The 24,585-nt window shown below is 40.2% G+C and overlaps 1 protein-coding gene and 1 long non-coding RNA gene across 3 annotated transcripts; both read right to left on the bottom strand.

The window, feature by feature from the left end:
- Positions 1–6: 6 nt before the first annotated feature.
- On the bottom strand, positions 7–3,192 carry LOC141369176 (uncharacterized). Of its 2 annotated transcripts, XR_012372741.1 has the most exons (4): positions 3,008–3,192; positions 1,247–1,287; positions 933–1,054; positions 7–148 (listed from the first exon to the last, which is right to left on the bottom strand). It is a non-coding gene; the product is annotated as an uncharacterized lncRNA (long non-coding RNA). The 2 variants fall into 2 exon arrangements; XR_012372740.1 differs by lacking the exon at positions 3,008–3,192 and having other exon boundaries at positions 1,247–1,428.
- A 2,281-nt stretch (positions 3,193–5,473) lies between these two features.
- Positions 5,474–6,580, bottom strand: LOC141369175 (uncharacterized). Its single transcript, XM_073874728.1, has one exon. It carries the CDS (start codon positions 6,474–6,476, stop codon positions 5,535–5,537), a length of 942 nt encoding a protein of 313 aa, XP_073730829.1. The 5' UTR covers positions 6,477–6,580; the 3' UTR covers positions 5,474–5,534.
- Positions 6,581–24,585: the final 18,005 nt, after the last annotated feature.

Genomic DNA, 24,585 nt, shown 5'->3' with positions numbered 1-24,585 from the left:
GTTGCCTCTAAATGATTAATAAATATTACATGATATTGATATTTATATTGAGTGCTAAAAATCTTTTAAACACACACACAGACACACACACACACATCCAGAATTAATGTGTTACCATGCTGAACAGGTGAAACAAGGCATCCATGACCTGACAAAGAGCATTGATGAAAGAAAAAAAACTATTAGGAAAAGTGGGAATGGCATTCCAATAAGGACAAGTTCGGTATTTTACACTTAAAGCCCTGTTTTCAGATTGTTTATTGACTGAAATTTGTACATATGCGGCTGCCGAAAAAAATCACTGCAAAATACGCATTCCAACAGGTTTTATCGTAGTTTTTGTCAACTCCATTGACTTGCATTAGATGTGCTGTGAGGTACGGTATTACTCCACGCCGGGAACTTTGTTTCTATTCTTGCAATTGGATTAGCACCACCACCTGTGCTGGAGTGTCTATTATTCAAGCTCTAAGCGGAAGGATGTATGGGTGTGAAGCGTTTGGAAAAATAGGTCCACAAGTTAACAACGAATGGTAAAACAGCTGTTGGAAAGCATCTTTTGCAGCGATTTTTGTGTGAGCATATCAGTGAACACCCTTGACCACCACTCGGTGAGTTTTACGTCTTTGTAAACGAAAGTTTAATGCATTTTTGGAAGGATTGTTCCAGTGCACCTATGCACCCATTGGAGAGGTGTGAGGTGAAACAACAAACACCCGAAAATTCTCGGGGCAGCCGCATATGTCGAAATTTCAGTCAAAACCGTTCTATTTCATCATAAACAATCTGAAAACAGGGCTTTAATTGTAAAATACCGAACTTGTCCTTTAAACACTAAAAAGTGTATCTGACAAGTATATCCAAAGTAACTTCCATGCAATAAAGTTTATTTTCATATAGAAACAGAAGTTATAAAACAATAGAAATTTTACCTCATCAGACACTTTGTTGTTGTCTATTAGTGATTCAAAACTTTTCACATAAAGTGGATAAGGACCAATTTGTCCAATTTTGGATTCTCTATGTAGTCCTTCTGACTTCATAATTTTTAAGACTGCATAAGTAAAAAATGGTGAAACAATATGCTCAACATATACATAAACAAAATGGTGAAACAATATGCTCAACATATACATAAACATACAGAACATGTCTACTGTCATACATCAATTGGAAAGACATTTTTTATTGTGTAAATGGTATTCCATGAAAAGCACACCACATAATTAAAAAGTGTTATGCTTACCATTCATTTTTCTCCAAAAGAAATTCCCCTTGAAGAGAGGGCTATAAGTTGACATAATGACAATATATTAACACATCACAAATATTAACACAGGTGTTAAAAGTTCGTACTATAATTGGTACTTTGTTAATGAACAATTACAGAAGTTTGTCTTTGGCAGCTAAGAGCAATAACATAACACCACATCAGACAGTCAGATTAATACAGCACAGTTTTCCTGCCCTAAGAGCAGCAACATAACCTAACGCCACCGACACCAGACGTTCAGATTAATACAGCACAGTTTTCCTGCCCTAAGAGCAGCATCATAACCTAACGCCACCTACACCAGACGTTCAGATTAATACAGCACAGTTTTCCTGCCCTAAGAGCAGCAACATATCCTAACGCCACCGACACCAGACGTTCAGATTAATACACCACAGTTTCCTGCCCTAAGAGCAGCATCATAACCTAACGCCACCGACACCAGACGTTCAGATTAATACAGCACAGTTTTCCTGCCCTAAGAGCAGCATCATAACCTAATGCCACCGACACCAGACGTTCAGATTAATACAGCACAGTTTTCCTGCCCTAAGAGCAGCAACATAACCTAACGCCACCGACACCAGACGTTCAGATTAATACAGCACAATTTTCCTGCCCTAAGAGCAGCAACATAACCTAAAGCCACCGACACCAGACGTTCAGATTAATACAGCACAGTTTTCCTGCCCTAAGAGCAGCATCATAACCTAAAGCCACCGACACCAGACGTTCAGATTAATACAGCACAGTTTCCTGCCCTAAGAGCAGCAACATAACCTAAAGCCACCGACACCAGACGTTCAGATTAATACAGCACAGTTTTCCTGCCCTAAGAGCAGCATCATAACCTAACGCCACCGACACCAGACGTTCAGATTAATACAGCACAGTTTTCCTGCCCTAAGAGCAGCATCATAACCTAAAGCCACCGACACCAGACGTTCAGATTAATACAGCACAGTTTTCCTGCCCTAAGAGCAGCAACATAACCTAAAGCCACCGACACCAGACGTTCAGATTAATACAGCACAGTTTTCCTGCCCTAAGAGCAGCAACATAACCTAACGCCACGGACACCAGACATTCAGATTAATACAGCACAGTTTTCCTGCCCTAAGAGCAGCAACATAACCTAACGCCACCAAACATGCCAGAAGCTGTGATTAATACAAGCAAAATAGTGGCTCTGCAGCAACTTACTTTTAAACACCCCACAGATCATGTATTTAGTCAGTTTTCTGACACAAAAACATTGATTAAAAGTTTTAGATCAACGCTCGACATCCAAGTTGGTGCAAAATAAGATAATGCTAACATGCTAACGACTGTTAGCTTACTATTTATGTATTTTTTACTTAAATTATCTCAAAATGTCAATTCAAGGGTACCAAATAAAAAAATCGTTCCTTTGAAGAATGTGTAATCATGTCTTTTTACACGTCTTTTTGGTGCTAAATAAGATAATGCTAACGTGCTACCGACTGTTAGCTTACTATTTATGTATTTTTACTTAACTTCTCAAAATATCAAATCAAGGTTACCAAATACATAAATAAAAAAAATCGTACCATTGAAGAATGTGTAATCATGTCTTTTTACACGTCTTTTTGGTGCTAAATAAGATAATGCTAACGTGCTACCGACTGTTAGCTTACTATTTATGTATTTTTTACTTAACTTATCTCAAAATATCAAATCAAGGTTACCAAATACATAAATAAAAAATCGTACCTTTTGAAAAATGTATACGGTAATCACGTAATCCTCTCACTCCAGTGCTAACTAACGCTCACTCAAAAATGCGCTTTTTTTGAATGTTGAACCCGCCTCCTCTGCATTTTCATTGGTCATTTTTGTGAACCAATCATATTTCTTTCTGCCCTGAGAACATGTTTGTGTAAGGAAAACTCCCATGTGCCTGCTAATTCGCTATGCTTCATAGACAGAGTCTGGCTGGGCATAATTGACAAATGTTTTCCTTCTCGTGGGATTGGCTTGTCTGAAGTTTAAAATCATTGGTGTAAACATAAGCCAATCACATAACGTTTGGTTATGATGTGCATTATGCGCCGGCTCAGCCGCATCGAATTTCTGCTGTAAAACACATGTATGATGTGAAAACAAAACCATCAAGCAAAATACCGGAGTGAACATGGCTGTGAATGACTTTTGCAGATTACGTAAAGTAAATAGGGCCAGAGCTAGTTGAACACTATCCTTACGGTGTCTTTCCACTCATGTCTAAGTGAAGGAACGCACCTCTCTCTTCTCTCAAACTCTACAGCCCTAACCATAAATAAATGTTAATTCACGAGTTCACACTTACATATAATTTAAAGAGTAATTTTGAATGCGTGTTTGGCGTGCTGTCCGGGGGAGGGCTTCGAGCTCGGACTTGGCCCGAACCCAGAGTACCCCCCTCTGTGTAAGTGTTTTTTTTAGAACTAGAAGTGTGGAGAAGGGGTGGTGGTGGGATGCTACAAACTGTCAATGGATCGTGGTAAGACTGCTGAGTCTATATGTACCCTCCCATGGTTGATTGCTGAGTGTTTCCACCTGTGTATAATTGCTGAGTGTTTCCACCTGTGTATAATTGCTGAGTGTTTCCACCTGTGTATAATGGCTGAGTGCTTCCACCTGTGATTATTATCTGAAAGTGCTCCTCCCGAACTTTGTTAATAAAACATCATTTCACGAGTTCACACTTACATATCATTTAAAGAGTAATTTTGAATGCGTGTTTGGCGTGCTGTCCGGGGGAGGGCTTCGAGCTCGGACTTGGCCCGAACCCAGAGTACCCCCCAAAATGCTAGAGAGCATCGGACAGCCGCCTGGCTAAATACCCCCCAAGAAGTGCAGGCTGGCCTTCGAGGTGAGGCCTGGTTCCTTGACCAGGAGGTCCCCTGAGAGCGGTCTGGGGACCATCGTACTGGGAGATCGCCTGAAAGAAAAAATAGGAAAGGTGAAACGTGGGAGAGACAATGACAATGAACATACTTCGTGGCTGTGTGGAACTTTCCACCCTTTTACAACTGCATGGAAACTCTCCACCATTTTACAACTGCGTGGAGACTCTCCACTCTTTCACGACTGCATGGAGACTCTCCACTCTTTCACGACTGCGTGGAAACTTTCCACTCTTTCACAGCTGCGTGGAAACTTTCCACTCCTTCACAGCTGCGTGGAAACTTTCCACTCCTTCACAACTGCGTGGAAACTTTCCACTCCTTCACAATTGCGTGGAAACTTTCCACTCCTCCACAACTGCGTGGAGACTTTCCACTCTTTCACAACTGCGTGGAAACTTTCCACTCTTTCACAACTGCGTGGAAACTTTCCACTCTTTCACAACTGCGTGGAAACTTTCCACTCTTTCACAACTGCGTGGAAACTTTCCACTCTTTCACAGCTGCGTGGAGACTCTCCACTCTTTCACAGCTGCGTGGAGACTCTCCACTCTTTCACAGCTGCGTGGAGACTCTCCACTCTTTCACAACTGCGTGGAAACTTTCCACTCTTTCACAACTGCGTGGAAACTTTCCACTCTTTCACAACTGCGTGGAAACTTTCCACTCTTTCACAGCTGCGTGGAGACTCTCCACTCTTTCACAACTGCGTGGAAACTTTCCACTCTTTCACAACTGCGTGGAAACTTTCCACTCTTTCACAACTGCGTGGAAACTTTCCACTCTTTCACAGCTGCGTGGAGACTTTCCATTCTTTCACAGCTGCGTGGAGACTCTCCACTCTTTCACAACTGCGTGGAAACTTTCCACTCTTTCACAACTGCGTGGAAACTTTCCACTCTTTCACAACTGCGTGGAAACTCTCCACCCCCTCACGACTGTGCAGAGACTCTCCGCTCCTTCACGACTGCGTGGAGACTCTCCACTCTTTCATGCTGCATGGAGACTCTCCACTTATAGCATGCTCACTGAGTGTAAACTTTCCTTGTTTGGGAGACCAATGCTCGCTAACCCTGTTGAGTGGCCCAGAGGGTTTTAGTCGATGAGTCTTTGGTGGGCTTTTTTTTAATATGAAAACGGTTGGTCCTGATGTAGCTTTGGAAAGCATCTGAGGACCATCTCCCGAGAGCTTGGATCTGCTGTTGGGAAAGGCCTTTTTGGGCTGCTGTAGTTGCGGAACCTATGCGGAATGAGTGGCTTTAAAAGCGCTCTGTTGGGAAACCTGACTGCTGAAGGACAGTTTTGAGGTGTTTCTGGAACCAAAAGCGTGTCACGGGTTTATTTGATTTGATTTATTTGGCTTGGGAGCTTCTCCATTGAAGATATGCCTGAACTGACTGGTATGGATGGATTGGCGACGGAAGGTTAAAAATATAGATAAAATGGCCTTTTTTGGTTTGGTCAGTTTTACTTTGTTTAATCAAAAAGGAGATTGTTTCTCCATCTAGTACTGATAAGTCTGAGATAGTGGGGTTGTTTCTTGGGTTGAATTTAGAAGTAATAGCAAGTTCTGAGCATCTAAGAAAGCCGAAAAAGGCTAGGATGAACATGGCGTTAAGTGTTCGCGCGGTATTGAGAGGTTGGTAGCCTGTGCGGAGGGTACGAATGCATTTGTTGAGGATGTCTAGTGTTATCGGTTGTCTGGTGTCGGGTCGGGTGGGCTGGGATCTTTGAATACCTTTAAGCAGGAGGGAGGTTTGAGAATTATTTATCTCCTGCGAGGGAGTGCCGTAAATTAGTTTATAGAAAAACTGAATGCCGCTCAGGTAACCTTTAATGGATCCTACTTGGAGGCATTTAATGGTATTAAGGTGGGAAATAAATGAGGTGATAGAAAGGAGAGAGAAATTGGGGAACGGCATGTTATAGGAATTGTGGAATGCTCTAAAGTTTCTCCAAGCGGTCACGTAAGATTGGAGGGTCCTGGGAGACACTGCTCGGAGGATGGTGTCGAGCAATGCATCGAGGAGGGGTTTTAGCGGGTGGGTTATGGGAATATCGGTCGCGAATAGTGAGGTACTGAAGTTGGGGATTTGTCCGCCTCTGGAGCCAGCATCCTGAATTTCTGAGAGGATCAGATCACCGATGTTTTTAGATACCGGTGGGGGTTCCATGGCAACTGCGTTGGACGCCACGGGCAACGGAGTAGCTGTGAAGAGAGAGTATGGTGATTTAGTTTGTGCAGAAGAGCTGGGAAGGGTATAATCCGGGGCTGCGAATGTCGTCGGCAGCATTGTGCTTGAGTGACCTGTTGTGGTTTGAAAATGAAAGTTAGTTGGAAGGTGTGAAGGATAAAAGGATGAAGTGTGGGCTTGAGCTGCAAACGGAGGCAGGCCCGTGCCTGTTTGAGATGTTAAAGCTGCATGCCACTGTATGTGGGCGAGGCCACTGAAAAAGAAAAGGGTTATGAGGGTTATGAAACTGAGCTGCTAAAGGGAGGACACTGGGCCCGACCATTTGCGGCGGCAGAGGCAATGGCAGAGGGCTGGGTCTTGTCAAGAGGTGGAAAAGGACCTGTCATGGTGAAAACTGGGGCGTGGCCTAGACTCGCTGGAGCCCTGTTGTCAGGGGCGTCATGCACCAATTTTTTTTAAGGGGGCACAGTGTCAACAGCTCACAGAAATTTGTGTATACACAGACATCAAACGAAATATTATAGAGCTTTCAGTCTTTTCCATGGCACTTACATTTCTAACAATCTGAAAACCCCGGCTTTCATGCAAAAACCTCCAAAATAAGAGTGATGACTAACTTTAATATCAAATACTATTCAATCAGAATAATGACACATTTGCATCATATTTACATCTGAAACGGCATGTTTTATTTAAGTCTTAATGGCTTGTTTAATTGTGTCATTAATGCATTTTGCACAAGAACTACATTATCATATAAAATTAATGTAATTTTAAATCCATAAAGTATATAAACAACAAAAATGACATAAGCTATAGCCACGTGATTAAAAAATATGTTTAGATAAAATTATTAGAGGAACGGATTTTTGCATTCAATTTTACCTCATGTGAGCATGTGAGATTCCGCGCCCGCGTGAACTCTGGCGAACTTTGGCGTTGTGCCAAGAAGATGAATCTCTACTAATATAACGTTGAGACGGTCACATTTAAAACCATACATTTTCTACACAGAGGAGGTTAACTGCACATTACCATACTGGGGTTTGGAAATCTTGTGAGCGTTTCTAACACGTTTTAATTCCTCAGATAGCCAAATGCAGCAGCAAGTCAGCAACAGCAGAGAGCTCGTGAGCGCGCCCAGACGCTGATGACGTCTGCGACTGCGCAGCTGCCGCCAGAATAAAAGTAATGTAACATGATCAAAACACTATCAAAACAGCGAAAATCTCAGAAAAGTGACAAGGATGCAGCACAGAATGTATAATATTGTGCATATTAAACAGATTAAAAGTCAAATAACAGATTAATGGACGCTTATTTGATTTTGAGGTCGGATGCAAAATCCATTGGCTCAAAAAAACCAAGGGGGCAGGTGCCCCCTCAGTTTGAATGGGCATGACGCCTCTGCCTGTTGCTGTGACTCGATTGGCGAAGTGAGCCGTGTTCTGAATGGGCAGACAACAGAGGTGGCTGGACAGGTAAATCTTGGGCCCTGTGGGCTTTGCTCTGTCTGTGGGTCATCTTGGGAGTCACCTGTAGAGAGACATACAGATCATACAACTCAGCTTTATTCATTTTTCTAGAAGCCTGTATATCCGAGTTACCCAGCGCTTGTCTCAGGCCGGCTACGGTCCAATTCCCGATGGGTGGGATAGTCGGGGTGGCCGAGTGGAATGAGGAAGCCTTGGAAGAATATGGAGGTCTTGTCGGGGGCGGCGAAGGCTGGCCTCGGCATTTTGGAGAACGCTGGGATGATCGGGCCGGTGTGCGGCCACGAGAAGAAGCCTTGGGTTCAGGTGTGACGTTCGACGTAGCAGGAATCGTAGTGGGACTGGCGACATGCGAAAATGCATCCCTGGGGATGTTTATGTCTTTGTCTGATGAAGAGCTAGATTGAGACATGGGAGCTGATCCAAAGAGTCTACTAATGCTACAAACTGTCAATAGCTGCTACAAACTGTCAATGGATCGTGGTAAGACTGCTGAGTCTATATGTACCCTCCCATGGTTGATTGCTGAGTGTTTCCACCTGTGTATAATTGCTGAGTGTTTCCACCTGTGTATAATTGCTGAGTGCTTCCACCTGTGATTAATTATCTGAACGTGCTCCCTCCGAACTTTGTTAATAAAACATCATTTAAATCTTCCTACCTTATTTTCTGGTTAATCAGGAATGTCACCAAAGAATGTTTAACCAAGCGTTCTCCACCTTTAACTGTGAAGAATGAAATTCCCCTCCATGATTTCTCGATCATTCTGCACACCAAGCTGTGCTGCACACAGTTTCTGATGATCGGCAGAGGCAGACAGAGTACACAGGTTCATTACTTGAGTAAGAGTACATTTACCCCTTGCTAAATTTTACTCAAGTACAAGTAAAAGTACTGCAGTCAGATGTCTACTCAAGTAAAAGTAAAAAGTACTTGTTTTTAAAAGTACTTAAGTATCGAGAGTACAAGAGTACATTTTTAAATTTTGCATTACTACTGCCACAGTGCACATTGAACGACGTAAGATGATTGACAGCTGTACAGCAAATGATAGAGCTGTGAGGTCAAATCTGACACAAATCAGGAAGAGGAGACACACATCTCACTCCGTTCGCTTTTTGAGCTCTTCAGATCTCATAATTCAGTGGAAAATGAATAGAAATCTTATTCTGTAAGACTAAATATTTTACTAACATGTGATAATTTCTGTAAATATGCACACCATTGTACTCATAGCCCTGGTGGATTCTGTATATTTTATGTATTTGAATACAAATAAATTTTATGAGTGATGATTTCTATTCAAAATAATGAACGTTTCAGATTAATTATTTTGAACTCCTGGCATAAATTAAGAAATTAATGTCACTGCAAACCAGTTTAATAACAAACAGTGGTCAAATGTCGAAGATGGAGTCTTAAACCTGTCTTGTGATGCTGAGTTTGTCCAGATCAAGTAAGAGTGTGTTTTGAAGAGTAATGAATTTTGAATAAACAATAATCCGGGATCACCAGTGATCCCTGCCGCTCTCGAGGGGTTTTGTAAGCGGTAATGAACCTCTGTTTTGGTAAACACAGCAAACACTTAAAGCGAAAACTATCATTAACTTGTTTAGAAAATTAAAATTGTCTGGCGAGGTGGAGCCACGGGCTGTCACATTCCCAGGATGGACCTGCTGTGTCTTCATCCATTGTTTCGTCCATGATTTCTTCTCTTATCTAAATCTGACTATTGGGACTTTGGCGGAAAGCTGAAGGTGATAGCTGATAGGCTGTCCCAATCAGTGGCGCCTGCACAATCCAATCACTTTTGAGAAAAGGGAAACAACAAATCAAGGGTTTCTGAGATTTTTTTTCTTTTTTTTTAGAAGTAACGGGTACTCACGGTTATGGATAGAAATGTAGTGGAGTAAAGAGTACAATATTTGCCTCTCAAATGTACTTGAGTAAATTCATGAGTACTCCCCAAAAATAATACTCGAGTAAAGTACAGATCCCTCAAAATTGTACTTAAGTACTGTACTCAAGTAAATGTCCTCCGTTACGGTCCGGCTCTGAAATAGTTGATAAATTAAACTTTTTTCAAAACCTGTCGGGAGTAGGGCAACAACATCCTCTCCATTCAAAATGTTTAACAAACACTCTTCTTGTTGGGACTTAAGTTGGCAAGTGCTGGTTCTCCACAACAGAGGGAATAGCTTTCTGTCCGCCATAAACTACAATCTTACATCCGGCCCTAAGCATCTAAGTCACGGCTTTCAGCCTGCCCTCTGTTTGTTGATTGGGCCGTCGGTCTTGAAGCCGGAGAAAACGGTTAAAATCGGAGATATCTCAGACTTAGTACGGAAGCGTAATGAAATTTAGCGAAAGTACAAAGTCTGACGTAGTCAGGCTAGGCCACCTATGCCACTGGGCATGAAGAAGCAATGAAAGTCATTGGGGAGCTTTTTCAAAGAACAGTGCCAAGAAGATGATGCTTTGGTACCACAAGCACCCGCTCAGAAAGAATTTTTAGTACTGGGGGTAATATTGTTACATGCACCGGGGCAGCTTTAGACCCAGAGAAGGTCAACCAGCTGTTGTTCCTAGCACAAAACCTGGACTCAAAATATACTTGAATAGTTCAACTTCAAATATGATTAGAGTAAGAATAACTTCAAGAGTTGCTTTTTCATATTTCTGCAGGTTTTATATTTCAAACAATGTTACTGTACTGTATCGGGTTTGTTTTTATACTAAATACAAAGCCGAGTTAATCTGTGTAAAAAAAGTAAAAAAAATACATTAGATGCCAGCTGCCTACAAGCAACAAGAACAGCTGTGCACCACTGAGAAGGTGTTTAGGACGGCATATTACATTGCCCAAAAAAAAATTGCCCATACACAGATCATCGCTCATCGACCTACAGTGCATGAATGGTCCTAATATGGGAAGAGTTTTGCACACTAATGTCACATGCACAGAGATTATTTATTTCATCTTAATAGAAATTAAACATGCCCTGATGACCAGCATCAGGAATACAAGGCCCAAAGTGGTTATCCTCATAGATGAGAGCACGACACTAAGCAAAAAATCTTGTTTAGTTGTATACATCACGCATCGATTCAAAATTCAGACCCATACATTTTTTTTAAGAGGTTATTAAGCTGGAACAAATTACTGTAGATGGCATCACTGAGTATTGCTCAAGTGTCTCATGGACAATGGGTTAGACGATGAGTTTCTGAAGCAGTTCTTTCTTGGCTTCTGCTCAGACAGGGCATCTGTGATGGTGTGTAGAAAAGCAGGGGTGTATGCAAAGCTAAAGGCCAGACATCCAGCAGTGGTTGGCTGGCACTGCCTTAATCACAGGCTAGAGCTGTTAGACGGGGATGCCGTAAGGAGCGGTGTAGAAACCAACCACTTTACAAGTTTCCTGGATAAGCTGTACTGTCTTTATAATCAGTCTCGAAAGAATTTGAGGGAACTGGATGAGGCTGCATCAGTAGTGGGCACAGGTTGAGAAAAATAGGTTGTGTGTAAATTGTGAGATGGGTTGCCTCTTCTTACAGGACAGTTGAGGATGTCTGGAATATGTATGGTGCTTTGCACCAGCACTTTATTAGTGCTGGTATAGATACATCCAGTACCTCGGCTGAAAGGTGCATGTATGATGGGCTTACAGCTAAAATGTCCTCAGAGGGTTTTGTTGTCAATTTGGGACTAATGTTGGATGCTCTAGAAGAGCTTACAGACTTGTCTGAGGCATTACAAAACAAAGAAATTTGTCTCTCAGAAGGTTTTTAAAAAAGTTAAAAAAGTTTTAAAAAAGTTTTAAAAACGGCAGGCTGATGTTTTCTTAGCAATCATGGAGACACCAGGCCCTCATTACCAGATTGCCTGTCAGGCTGTTCAAGATGGTGGGGATTCTATTGAAGACTGGTGGCGGGACACAAATAAAAATCAATCATAAAAAGTTTTTTCATGCACTCAATTGTAGCATGCAGTCCAGGATGGTCCCAGAGCATGAGCTGGAGCTTTTTGATCAAATAAATGTGTTGTCACCTGACACCTGGCCCTCTCCAGTGCCATTGATGTATGGAGAACAAGAATTGTTCTCTCTATATTGTTGTGTACGGAGCCCTTCTGATGACATGGTGGGACTTTTTTTTTGAATCGTGGCCACGAGTTGGCGGTTCGTTCCCACGAATTGTTGAATCGTGCGCACGTTTTGGTGGTTCGTTCCCTCGTTTAAGCTAAATCGTGCGCACGATTTAGTAATTCGTTCCCTCGTTTAAGCTAAATCGTGCGCACGTTTTAGTAATTCGTTCCCTCGATTAAGTTAAATCGTGCCCACATTTTATTAACTCGTTCCCTCGATTAAGTTAAATCGTGGCCACGTTTTATGAATAAGTGCCCAGAATTTCATTTAAACCATCGGAATAGTGACGCTTATCGCAGCTCAATGCATTAATACATTGCTATTAAGTATAAAATTCATACACCTTAGGCTCGTGTATATATACAGTTTTATTTCTTCCCAGAATTTCATAAAAAATATTGGGACATAACGTGAGCTAACGCATTGATACAGTGCTATATAAGAATCAAATTCATACATCTTGGGTCTTAAACCGTTTTATTCATTCCTGTCCGGAATAATAAAAAATAAACCATCGGGGCATTAACATGACGCTTAACGCATAAATACAGTATGTAAAGATCAAGATTGATCTATATACCTTATTAATGAGCCATATTTCATATACAGTTTTATTAATTCCTGTGCAGAATAAAAAAAAACTTAACACAACCGACATTAACATGACGCTTAATGCAAAATCACTTTATTAATAAGTCACATAGTCCGTTTTATTTATTCCTGCACAGAATTAAAAAAACATACATACAGTGCTATAAGGATCAAATTCATACACCTTGGGTCTTATAAAGTTTTATTAATTCGTGCCCAGTGGGCCATTAAAAAGTAGGGACATTAATGTGACGCCTAACGCATTAATACAGTCAGGGGCGGAGTGGGACCAAAAAATCTATCGGGAAATTCCGTATACCACCGGCCCTCTGTGGTAAAAAAAAGGTCTTGTATTTAAACTAGGGTATACAAATCGTAATCAATCTGCAAAAAAAAAAAACATTTTCATAATAATAATAAAATCATTAAATCATGGATAATTTTCCTAAATGAGTAACTATACAAAATTATACCTGTTCGAAAGATGGAGTTGCGCACCTGTCAATCAGCTATTACATAACAGAGCCAGGCCAGAGATGAACGTGTTCATGAAAAATGTGTGCATCTTTGAATAACTTTAAATATAATTTTTGTCATATAAAGTTTTGATAGATAATAACGTTTTTTCCACTGTTATTGCTCATTTACCTCAGAGTTTATTTCAGTTATTTTGCTGTTTTTCCGGTAGTAATAATAATACAATTTACATGCCAATCCTGCTTCCTTGTCTTTTTATTAATTTCATTATGTTGTTATTTGAAGTTATGTGGATATTTATTGCCATATAAGACGTTCATTGCTGTTATGTACTCTCGACTAATATTTAAATCATATGCGGAATAATCTGTGCATCTTTGAAAAACTGCAATAATACAGTTCCTTTGAAAATAATTTTTGTCAAAGTTTTGAGAAATAATAATGTTGTGAGGATATTGCCATATTGCAGTTGAATACTCTCGTTTATAATATGAAACTCACTTAGTAGAAAATATATAATGTGATACTGCAAAGTTACCCTTCTTATTTGTATTTATTATTTAGCCATATGGAGACAAACCTTTGCAAATGTGCTGATTTGATCCATTCATGTACTGACCACAAGCTAGAGATTTTAAACATCCTTAATCCACACTTTCTATCAAATAGTCTATCTGCTTGATGGATCAATCCGACCGCATATGTACTGCAATAAACAAGCATTGAGCGGCGCGGCTTTTTACATCAAAGGAGCCGTTCAATGATCCCCATATATTTTTAAAAATCCCTATGGTTGGACCTGCCGAACAGGTTGAGCACTTTTATGTTAAGCAAAGAGGCTGCACAGTTTGACCAGCGATGCTAATGCATGCTAATGCATTAAATACAGTAAAAGATCAAAATCAGTATTAATAAGTCATATACATATTCTGTTTTATTTATTCCGGCCCATATATTGTCCCAACATATTGGGACATTACCGTGACGCAGGAATTAATTAAACTAAATAATTCAGGGGCTTAAATATCACTAAAATAAAATAACTTAATAAAATCTCTTTATGTCACTTGGGTGATTTTTTAGTTGGACAAACCAAAACAAATGACAAAATTAATTACTGCGTCACGTTAATGTCCCAATATGTTTTTTAATTCTGTGCAGGAATATGTGACTTATTAATAAAGTGATTTTGATCTTAAAAGCACTGTATTTAATGCATTAGCATGCATTAAGCGTCATGTTAATGTCCTAAAGATTGTGTTAAGGTTTTTTTTATTCTGCACAGGAATTAATAAAACTGTATATGAAGTATGGCTCATTAATAAGGTATATAGATTAATCTTGATCTTTAAATAGCACTGTATTTATGCGTTAAGGGTCATGTTAATTTCCCGATTATTGTTTTTTTTATTATTCCGGGCAGGAATGAATAAAACGGTTTAAGACCCAAGATGTATGAATTTGATCCTTATATAGCACTGTATCAAAGCGTTAGCTCACGTTATGTCCCAATATATTTTATGAAATTCTGTGAAGGAGTTAATAAACTGTATTTATACAAAAGCCATAAGGTGTATGAATTTTATACTTAATAGCAATGTATTAATGCATTGAGCTGCAATAAGCGTCACTATTCCGATGATTTCAATGAAATTCTTGGCAGGAATTTATAAAACTGCATTAAGTATGCGTCATTAATAATGGCTAGAGTGAATTTGATCTTGTTAGCGTTGTGTTAATGTCCAGATGGTTTAAATGAAATTCTGGGCACTGATTTGTGGAACGTGGCCACGATTTGGCTTGATCGAGGGAACGAGTTGGTGGAGCGTGGGCACGATTTGGCTTGGGCGAGGGAGCGAATTGCTGAAGGGTGCCCACGATTTGGCTTAAACGAGGGAACGAATTACTAAATAGTGCGCATGATTTAGCTTAAACGAGGGAACGAATTACTAAAACGTGCGCACGATTTAATAATTCGTGGGAACGAATTGCTAATTCGTGGCCACGATTTAAAAAAAAGTTTTACCATGTCATCAGAAGGGCTCCGTAGTTGTGGAACCCAACTAAGTTTGTTTACAAGTGGGTGATGACAAGGAGGTCAGCAATTATTTTTGTTCTTTGTTTCTGACAAAATTTAGTAAACAATGCCATGGGTTTTATGATGGCTATGGGAGTATAATGTGTTACTTTTTTCAGCATTTTTTTTTTTTGGGTGGAGCAGATCTGGAGGAAATATTATGGTTTAGTTTTTCACTTGCCATGCCAGAATTTTTAATGGCATCACAAAAAAGCAAACAATAATGTAGCAGGATTAGGTGAGCTGTGACTGACAGCTGATGTCACCTATCAGAGAGTGGCAGTTCCCTTTTTAAGCGGTGATTGGTTGCTGCTCTGAATGCGTCTCATGTCCGACTTTTCCCCCGGGTGTTTGCAACGATAGCGGCAGGTTAATTGTTGTTGCTAACATGTTATGGTTAGTTTTAATCTGTGTTTGTCATTTAAAACTAAGGATTGTGTTGGTTTTAGTCTGTTGTTTGTCCAGCATGCTGGTGCCCTCGTTGTGCTGTTAAAGTGGGTTACGTGACTGTTTAACCTCAGTTGGCTATAGGTTGACCTGATGTTGGTTAACATATCCCGTTAAAATGTTAATTCATCTGGGGTGACCACTGTTCGGTAAGTGTACAGCACGAATTTATAACGTGTGACGCTGTGATTTAGTTTTAATATGATATTTGTTTATTCTAGGTTTCTCCCTTTCGTTCTATTCCGTGTCTCTCCTTGCGCTGTGTTTTTAACTATTGCGCTGCAGTGTTGCACCACTATTAACAATGAGATTATCTGCACTGCTATAATCTGGACTGTACACTGTCTGGTTCTGCTGGACATCTAGAAGTAACGCTCCAGTTTTAACGTGATTATTACAGAGCCGTCGTTCGCTCTCGGTGTGTGAACGAGTAGCTTTCCATCGGCTTTGTCTCTAATGCATCAAGTATCTGTTTATTTTGTTTGTTTATTTTTTTCCTTACTGTCTAAGTAGACAATCACCTGTGTCTGTGAACCTGTCTTTGTTCATATGACCCAAGGTACTAATATGTAAGATTGCTCATTCCAGCTGGTTCTTGAGGACTGTGGTCTGTTTATAACACTGACTGCTACATTAGCTGCGTTTACATGGACATTTGTAATCCGTTTAAATGATCAATCTGAATAAAAATGCTCCATGTAAACACCTCAATCGGACTAAAAAGTGCCAATCTGATTAAAAATCTAATCCGCTTGTTAGGGGTGGTTTATACCTTTTGTAATCCGCTCAAAAGGACATGTATACACTTGATCGGATGGATAACTGAAAGTGGGACGCTCTGCGCATGTGCCATCTTTTATTTTTTTAATGGCGGTTGGTAAACCCACTGAAAGGCGCATTTCCGCCACCTGAAGGACGGGAGTGTGAGCATATTCACACGTGCAATGACGTAGAATTGCCTTAATGACATGTGACGCAAATATTTTAGTTTGTTTTGTTGAAGGAAGTCACAAGAAGTGATTGTCTTGTTAATCTTGTTCCTATTATCCTTCCAATTCCCCATAAAGTGATACAAGACAGCGTTGTCCGGTCAGTCCATGATTTATTCTCTGATCCACAAACGCGTGTGTTTGGACTCGCTCTCGCGAACGGTCTCTGCAGCACTGCGTGAAGTAAAATACGCTTTTTGGGCACACGTGAATGGGTGTTTTTGCTGCTGCTTTATAATCAGCTGAGGCACAAAGCAAATCTTGAAACAGCGTGAAACTATATTTGTGCAATGTGCGCATGTCAAATTATCAAATCTGATGTAAATCTTGTGTCATATAAACACGCACATCAATCCGATCACATTATTAAGTGTTCATGTAAACGCTATGATAGGATTTATTAATCTGAAGGATTTTAATCCGATGGAGGCAAAATGTGTCCATGTAAACGTAGCTATTGTTAGCTACCTACATCTTGTATATTGCCTTATTGTATGGTTTAATTAATTGTGATTGGTTAATTTCTTTATTTAATTTGATTCTTTTATTGTTTGTGGTGGTCGTCGGCCTTGTGAATAAGGCTAGTCGCCACCATTTTGTTTTTTTGTGACCCAATTATTTACATTGTTTTAATTTGTTGCAGGAGCTGGGGTCCCACGGGTGGATGGATCTGTCCGGTGGTGCTGCTTCCTCCTCAGCGTGTGCTGTGTAACACTTGAAGTGTGTGGTTGTGTAATCTGAGTGCAAAGTGGTGTGTGTGTGTGTATGCCTTTTTGTAAACACGAGTCATGATTAAGTAATTCCTCCCGCTGGGAACCTCAGCCCTGCTGGTTACTATATGTTTGTTTTGTTTCTATTAATCTTATTTTTGAGTGTGTGTTGATTGTGGTGCATTTTGTGATTGTATGTTTTAGAGTGCTCATTTTACAGAGATTACGTGTAAATAAAAATCTATTTTTGTATTATACCCACGTCTCTTGCTCATTCTTCTTTTTAAAGAGCAACAAACCTGTGTGCTTTACCACCCTTTTGGGTGTAATGAATATTTCCCTGGGTGTAAGTCCCAGGGTGGCATAGTCTGAGTTTTATGCAAAAATCCTTGCTTTCGTCATGAAGCTATTCCCCAACCCCCTCGTCTTGCCACAATAATAATAATTAAAACTGAACTATTTGTTGTTTTTGGCCTGTAACCTTAATATCAAAAAATACTATTTTAACTATTGTTATAGTAAACAGTGATAAAACCTTTGTGACAATGCGGCTTGGAGGACGATTTTCTTTATTTCTTTACCAATGTAAAAATCAAACTTGCGCCCTTGACTGGATGTATAGACACCATTTCATTTTTAAAGAAACACTTCAGTTTCATTTGTAAGGTGAAATTTTAGACCTAGGAGTGTTGTTGCAGTGAATATCATGAAATTCTATTGTTGCTGTTTTTGTTTTTATTTACATAATTTTAAGTAAATATGTTTTAAATTCATAAAGAGTGATTTTGTTATTTTCAGTGTGTTGACACTAATAGCAAAGTAAAATAGTGTTAGTATTGTGAAGTATTAACTGTCTGTACATTGCACTTTAAAAATGAAATTTTAAGGCTTTTGTTGGTGAAATAGAATTGAATATATTTTTACCCTCTTTATATATTTAAAATCAAATAAGATTTGTCAAAAGTAATCTAAATGTAATCCAAAAGTAGTCCGATTATATGATGTGAAATCTAAGACATCTATAATGTGTGTATAGGTGCACTGGAACAATCATTCCTAAAATGCATTAAATTTTCGTTTACAAAGACGTGAAACTCACCGAGTGAGTGGTCAGGGGTGTTCACTGATATGCTCACACAAAAATCACTGCAAAAGATGCTTTCCAACAGGTGTTTTACCATTTGTTGTAAACTTGTGGACCTATTTTTCCAAACGCCTCACACCCGTACATTCTTCCGTTGAGAGCTTGAATAATAGACACTCCAGCCCCGTTGGAGGCGATAATCCGCCTTTGCCAATTGCACGGTAACTCTCCTCCTTCTCATACAGTTTACACCAAATATATTGAATATTTGTTTTCAATTTCACTTACATCATTTAAAAGTAGACAGTCCAATCATTATGTAGACATTAATCTTTTGTTTGTATGACAAGTATTTCGTTAAGTTACAGTTTATTTTGTGACGCATTACTGTAAGGACTTCACTGAGGGAGAGAGATCAGAACGTGGATCATGTTTATTTTGACACTCTTGTTTTAACTGGGAGTGGACAAAAAACAGACACTTTACCATTTTAAATGATGTATAAATCATATATGTATGTCCAGAATTAGTCTCTTGCACAGGGATTTAAAAATAAAGAGTGCACCACAGTCAACACCAGATGGTTAACCAGTACAGCAAATTAATTATTTAAAGTCAAAACTGGGTCTAACTTGTTCAGTTGGTCTGTGTGTTTTAACAACGAGCCAAAGTCATAGTTAAAATAATAGGTGAAAACAAACTTTGATACTTGTTCTATAAAAAAATGTTTAGGCTGGATTTTACAGGAAGGGTCACATATTTTAAAAGTCAATTTATAAAACCAAATAAATTATTTAAAAAAATCTAGGAATTTCATTTAGCATGAACTGAAAAAAAGGGCTCCGTCCAAATACCCACACTTGCAGTCTTGGACACTCGAGGGCACATGCACGCTACATAAAGTATGGGCACAAAAGTCCCATGTTTTAAAACTGGCAAAGCGCATTCCCCCAACCTAATCTAAGGCCAAATTCCATTTCTACCCCTACACTTCCCCTACCCCTCGGTTAAACGCGTTCATGTGAAGAGCTAGGGGTGTCCTGATTCTCTTTTAGTTGTCGGGGAGGGGAAAGGGGAAGGGTCTTAAAACAAAGATTTTTCAGGACCTCACTTCAAACGAAGGGGTACGATATTTTCCATCATGGCTGTTCCTCAAGCTGAGGAAGGTCCTAGAAAAGGTGGCCTAAAAAATGCCCACTCAACATACACCTGGACAGGATACCGCGCCTGTCGGGTTATTCCACTTCTGCGGTCGAAACAGAAGAAACAAATCCTACAACCCTAAACTGGAAACATGGAACATAAGAACCCTGCTGGACTCCAATGTCAGGTCTGAAAGACCCCATAGAAGGACAGCCCCGGTTGCAGCCGAGTTGAGCCAATATGATATCGACATTGCTGCCCTGAGTGAAACCAGACTTCTTGATGAGGGGTCTCTAACAGAGGAGGGCATGGGCTACACCTTCTACTGGAAAGGCTATCCCCCAGGTGGACAACATCTGCATGGTGTGGGACTAGCTATCAAGAACACACTATTATCAAGACTCACTGAAACACCTGTCGGCATCAGTGAAAGACTGATGACCCTCCGTATCCCCGTGGTGAAGAACCCCTATGCCACAATGCTACAGTTGTGTTCAAAATTATTCAACCCCCAATGCTGTTAAGGGTTTTAGGGAATTTAGTGTACATTTGTAATTGTATTCAGAATGAAATCCTACAATGACTTCTTAAAGAACCATATGCAACTAAAATGAAATCAATTGGTTTTGTAATATAGTAGTAAATGTTTCTTTTGTGAATTCTTCATTGACACAATTATTCAACCCCTTAAAGAACTACCACTCTGTAGAACAGAGGTTCATTGAAGTGTTTTCAATCAGGTATTGAAAACACCTGTGGATGTCAGGGAACAGCAATAAAGCCTAATAAGCACCAATTAGGCAGCTTTAAAATGTCTGTGATACTCAACTCCTTCTAAACATTTACTGGTGTGGTTACAAACCTGTTGAAGTCAAAAGAATGGTCCAGGAAGACAAGATAATAGGTTATTAATCTTCACAGGAAGGGCAAGGGCTATAAGAAGATTGCAAAGATGTTAAACATACCAAGAAACACCATAGGAAGCATCATTCGCAAATTCAAGGCAAAGGGCACTGTTGAAACGCTTCCTGGTCGTGGCAGAAAAAAGATGCTAACTGCGACTGCTGTGCGCTATCTGAAGCGTAGAGTGGAAAAAAGTCCCCGTGTGACTGCTGAGGAACTGAGAAAAGATTTGTCAGATGTGGGTACTGAAGTTTCTGCTCAGACAATACGACGCACCCTGCGTACTGAAGGCCTCCATGCCAGAACTCCCAGGCGCACCCCCTTGCTGTCTCCAAAGAATAAGAAGAGTCGACTGCAGTATGCCAAAAGTCATGTGGACAAACCACAGAAGTTTTGGGATAGTGTTCTGTGGAAAATTAGAACTGTTTGGGCCCATGGATCAACGCTATGTTTGGAGGAGGAAAAACAAGGCCTATGAACAAAAGAACACCTTGCCTACTGTGAAGCATGGTGGGGGGTCAATCATGCTTTGGGGCTGTTTTGCTTCTGCAGGTACAGGGAAACTTCAGCGTGTGCAAGGTACCATGAATTCTCTTCAGTACCAGGAGATATTGGATGACAATGTGTTGCAGTCCGTCACAAACCTGAGCCTTGGGAGATGTTGGACCTTTCAACAGGACAATGATCCCAAGCATACCTCCAAATCCACTAGAGCATGGTTGCAGAAAAAAGGCTGGAACATTTTGAAGTGGCCATCGCAGTCACCAGACTTAAATCCGATTGAGAACCTCTGGTGGGACTTATAGAAAGCAGTTGCAGTGCGCAAGCCTAAGAATGTGACTGAACTGGAGGCTTTTGCCCATGATGAATGGGCGAAGATACCCGTAGATCGCTGCAAGACACTTGTGTCAAGCTATGCTTCACGTTTAAAAGCTGTTTTAACTGTAAAAGGATGTTGTACTAAGTACTTAGATTGAATGTCACTTGGGGGTTGAATAAAACTGAAAATGATGGGAGCACAGAAAAGACATTTGTGGTTATTTCATTATAAATGTTATGTTATATTTGTCTGACCTACACATGCCTCTTTGATGTAATTGTAAGCAGGATGACTGAATGATCAAAATCAATGTCAAACCGGCCAAAACAATCAATTTCAGTTGGGGTTGAATAATTTTGAACACAACTGTAAGTGTGTATGCTCCAACTCTACCATCTTACAGTGAGTCTAAAGACTCTTTCTACCAGACATTGGATGACGTTCTCCACCAGATCCCCAAAAATGATAAGATTCTTCTGCTTGGGGACTTTAACGCCCGCGTTGGAAAAAATAGTGAAATATGGAAAGGAGTACTTGGCAGGCATGGGATTGGTCAGGCCAACTAAAATGGCATGAGGTTACTTCCCTCTGCTCTGAGCACAACCTGACCATAACCAATGTAGTACTCCTGAAAGGAGAGATAGAAATATGAAGAGAGAAAATCACAGACGTGTTGCTTCTTCAGTACTTTTATCCTGAATAAAGCGCGTCTCGGGACGTTCACTCTATCTGCGCATGGCGACAGGCACGCAGGTACGTGACCACGCAAACACACACGCATAACCAATCACATGCATACATATCATCGTTACGATAAAACAAGTTAATTATAATTTTAGTTAATTTTATAACATTTAACAAGTATCAACATTTGACCAATATCAACATACATTTTAGTCATTTTGTAAACATTTAATCAATATAAACATTTTAGTTATTTTAATTTGTCTATCAGATATCAAGCAGAAACTGTCTTTACAAAAACTGTATTTTCCCACTTTATCACACTCTCCCCTACAGCAAAAAATGTCGTCCCGACATTCACCAATGCTCTTATCAATCATTACAACTTTTCATTACCCACTGTTTTCTTCTTTCTTTGATACACTTTATACCATGTCCTGTTTCACATCTGTATACCCATATACACATTTTATCAATATTAAGTTCACCTTTTCACAGTGTACATCAACTGGTGAGTTTTTCGTGACTCAAATGCAATAGATTATTCCACACATTAACAATCAAAGTGCAAGGGCCTTATTCAATGTCTCAAAGAGGCAAAAGAAGTCCACTTCATTGAAAACAAAAATACTTTTAGGTCCCAGGCTGATGCCACAAAACTTAAAAGGAATAATCCAGAGTCTCTGCAAAAAATGCTTTCAAAAAGCTGCATGTGCAAAGTGTTCATTCAATATTTTTTTAGGCCTTGCAAACAGTCCATGTCTTCTTTGGCCTAGCAACAGTCCATTTTATGTGTAATGTATATGTGCAAACAGTCCATTTTCATGTGTATATGTATATGTGCAAACAGTCCATTTTTATGTGTATATGTATATGTGCAAACAGTCCATGTTTTTTTTCTTTTTTTCTAGTTCTTTTACAGGCTGTAAGAACAACTACTATGTATGTTTTGCAATTTCAGTTCATGCTTAATAACAAACAGATGATGATGATGCCAGGTAGGGAAACACCATTTGCATCCAAGGCATTACAGAGGGTGTCCACATGTTAACAAAGTGTGGATCATATGTAGGACCAGTAACTTGGACTTGGTAACAGGTAGGTGTGCCTAAACTATCATACGTGAATTTCTTTGGTGCTCGTCGTTGCCTCACTGAATAATGATGTTCTCTTGGCATCTCCTCAGATCTGTTACTTAACCCTACTGTTTCGGCTGATTCCTTTACAAGTGAGTGTTCTTGTGCAATTACGGACTCATTTTCCCTCTGACTTTTAAGCAGTCCAAATCTGTTCTCTTTTACAGGTTCATTAGAAAGTGTTGGGACATCTCCTATTGCCCTCGAAGGTAGCTGTCCAAGTTCATACTGTGATGCTGAATCATCTGCTGCATCCTGAGAAACAGGCAACTCGGGCGGGACAGGTGGCATTGCTACCTCCTCCTCACTCTGCTCACAAGAACTTGACTGTTTCCTCAATTGGTAAGGATCAATTGAAACATAGCACTCATAGTCACTTTCACTGTCTAACTCACTCTCTTCCACTCTATTTACAGGTGCGTTGGGGTTCTCCTGTGACTGCCCTTGCTTTGGTTTAGGTCTCGGCGTTGGATCGACTTCAAGAGGTAAGTGATCACATGACATCAGCAGGTTTCGGTGTAATATTCGTGACCTCCCTTTTCCTTGTTCTGGTTTGACCTCATAAATTGGTGCATCCTCTGCAACTCGGCGTACAACAACATGGATTATTTCTTCCCAATAGTTCCGAAGTTTACCTGGCCCTCCTCTGGGCGTCAGGTTTCTCACAAACACTCTGCTTCCTGGGTCAAGATCGGAACATCTCACTTTTTGATCATAAGTTTTCTTGTTTCGATCACTTGCCTTTCTTGCATGTTCTTTAGCAATCTCTTGTGCTTCCTGCATTCCTCGTTTCCATGACTCCAGGTACTCACTATGGCTTGTAGATGAACGGTCTGTGTTAACCCCAAAGTACACATCAATTGGGAGTCTAGGGGACCGGCCAAACAAGAGCTGAAAGGTGAGTAACCCGTCACATCATTTTTTGTGCAGTTGTAGGCATAGATCAACTTGTTTAGGGAGTTTTTCCAATTTGATTTCTGTTTTTCTGTGAGAGTTTTCAAAATTTGCAACAATGTCCTATTAAATCTCTCTACTTGCCCATTTCCGAATAGCTGATTTTCGAACTCCCCTCCCCGATCATGATGTATTCTCGATGGAAATCCAAATTTAAGGGCAAAGTCATTAAAGAGTTTATCGGCCATTTTGACTTTGTTGCATATGCCTGTGCGAATCTTGTGAAGTGGTCGACTATGACAAGGATATATTCGTATCCTCCGTTACATTTTTCCAAGTGCAGGAAGTCCACTGCGACGTGTTCGAATCGGCAAGTCGTTGTGATTGGCTTAAGGGGCGCTCGTGTCTCTCTGCATGGTTTCTTTTGCTTAATACAAGAGCACGCCCTCAACACATAATGCTCAACATCTTGTTGCATGTGGGGCCAAATGAAGCGGTCTCGTATCACACTCATGGTCCGCTCAATTCCTTGATGTCCCATCCCATCATGCAATTGTTCCAGTGCAATTTTCCGAAATTCTGCTGGCAATACGAGCTGAGTTCTCTGCGCTGTTT

This window comes from Misgurnus anguillicaudatus, chromosome 12 (genome assembly GCF_027580225.2).
Source record: "Misgurnus anguillicaudatus chromosome 12, ASM2758022v2, whole genome shotgun sequence".
Taxonomy (NCBI): Eukaryota; Metazoa; Chordata; class Actinopteri; order Cypriniformes; family Cobitidae; genus Misgurnus; species Misgurnus anguillicaudatus.
Note: the sequence above shows the minus strand (reverse complement) of the source record. Positions and strands in the feature narration are given on the sequence as shown.

Excerpts from the sequence above, each read along its gene's own strand:
- LOC141369175 (XM_073874728.1), bottom strand. The coding sequence starts at position 6,476 with ATGCTGCCGACGACATTCGCAGCCCCGGATTATACCCTTCCCAGCTCT.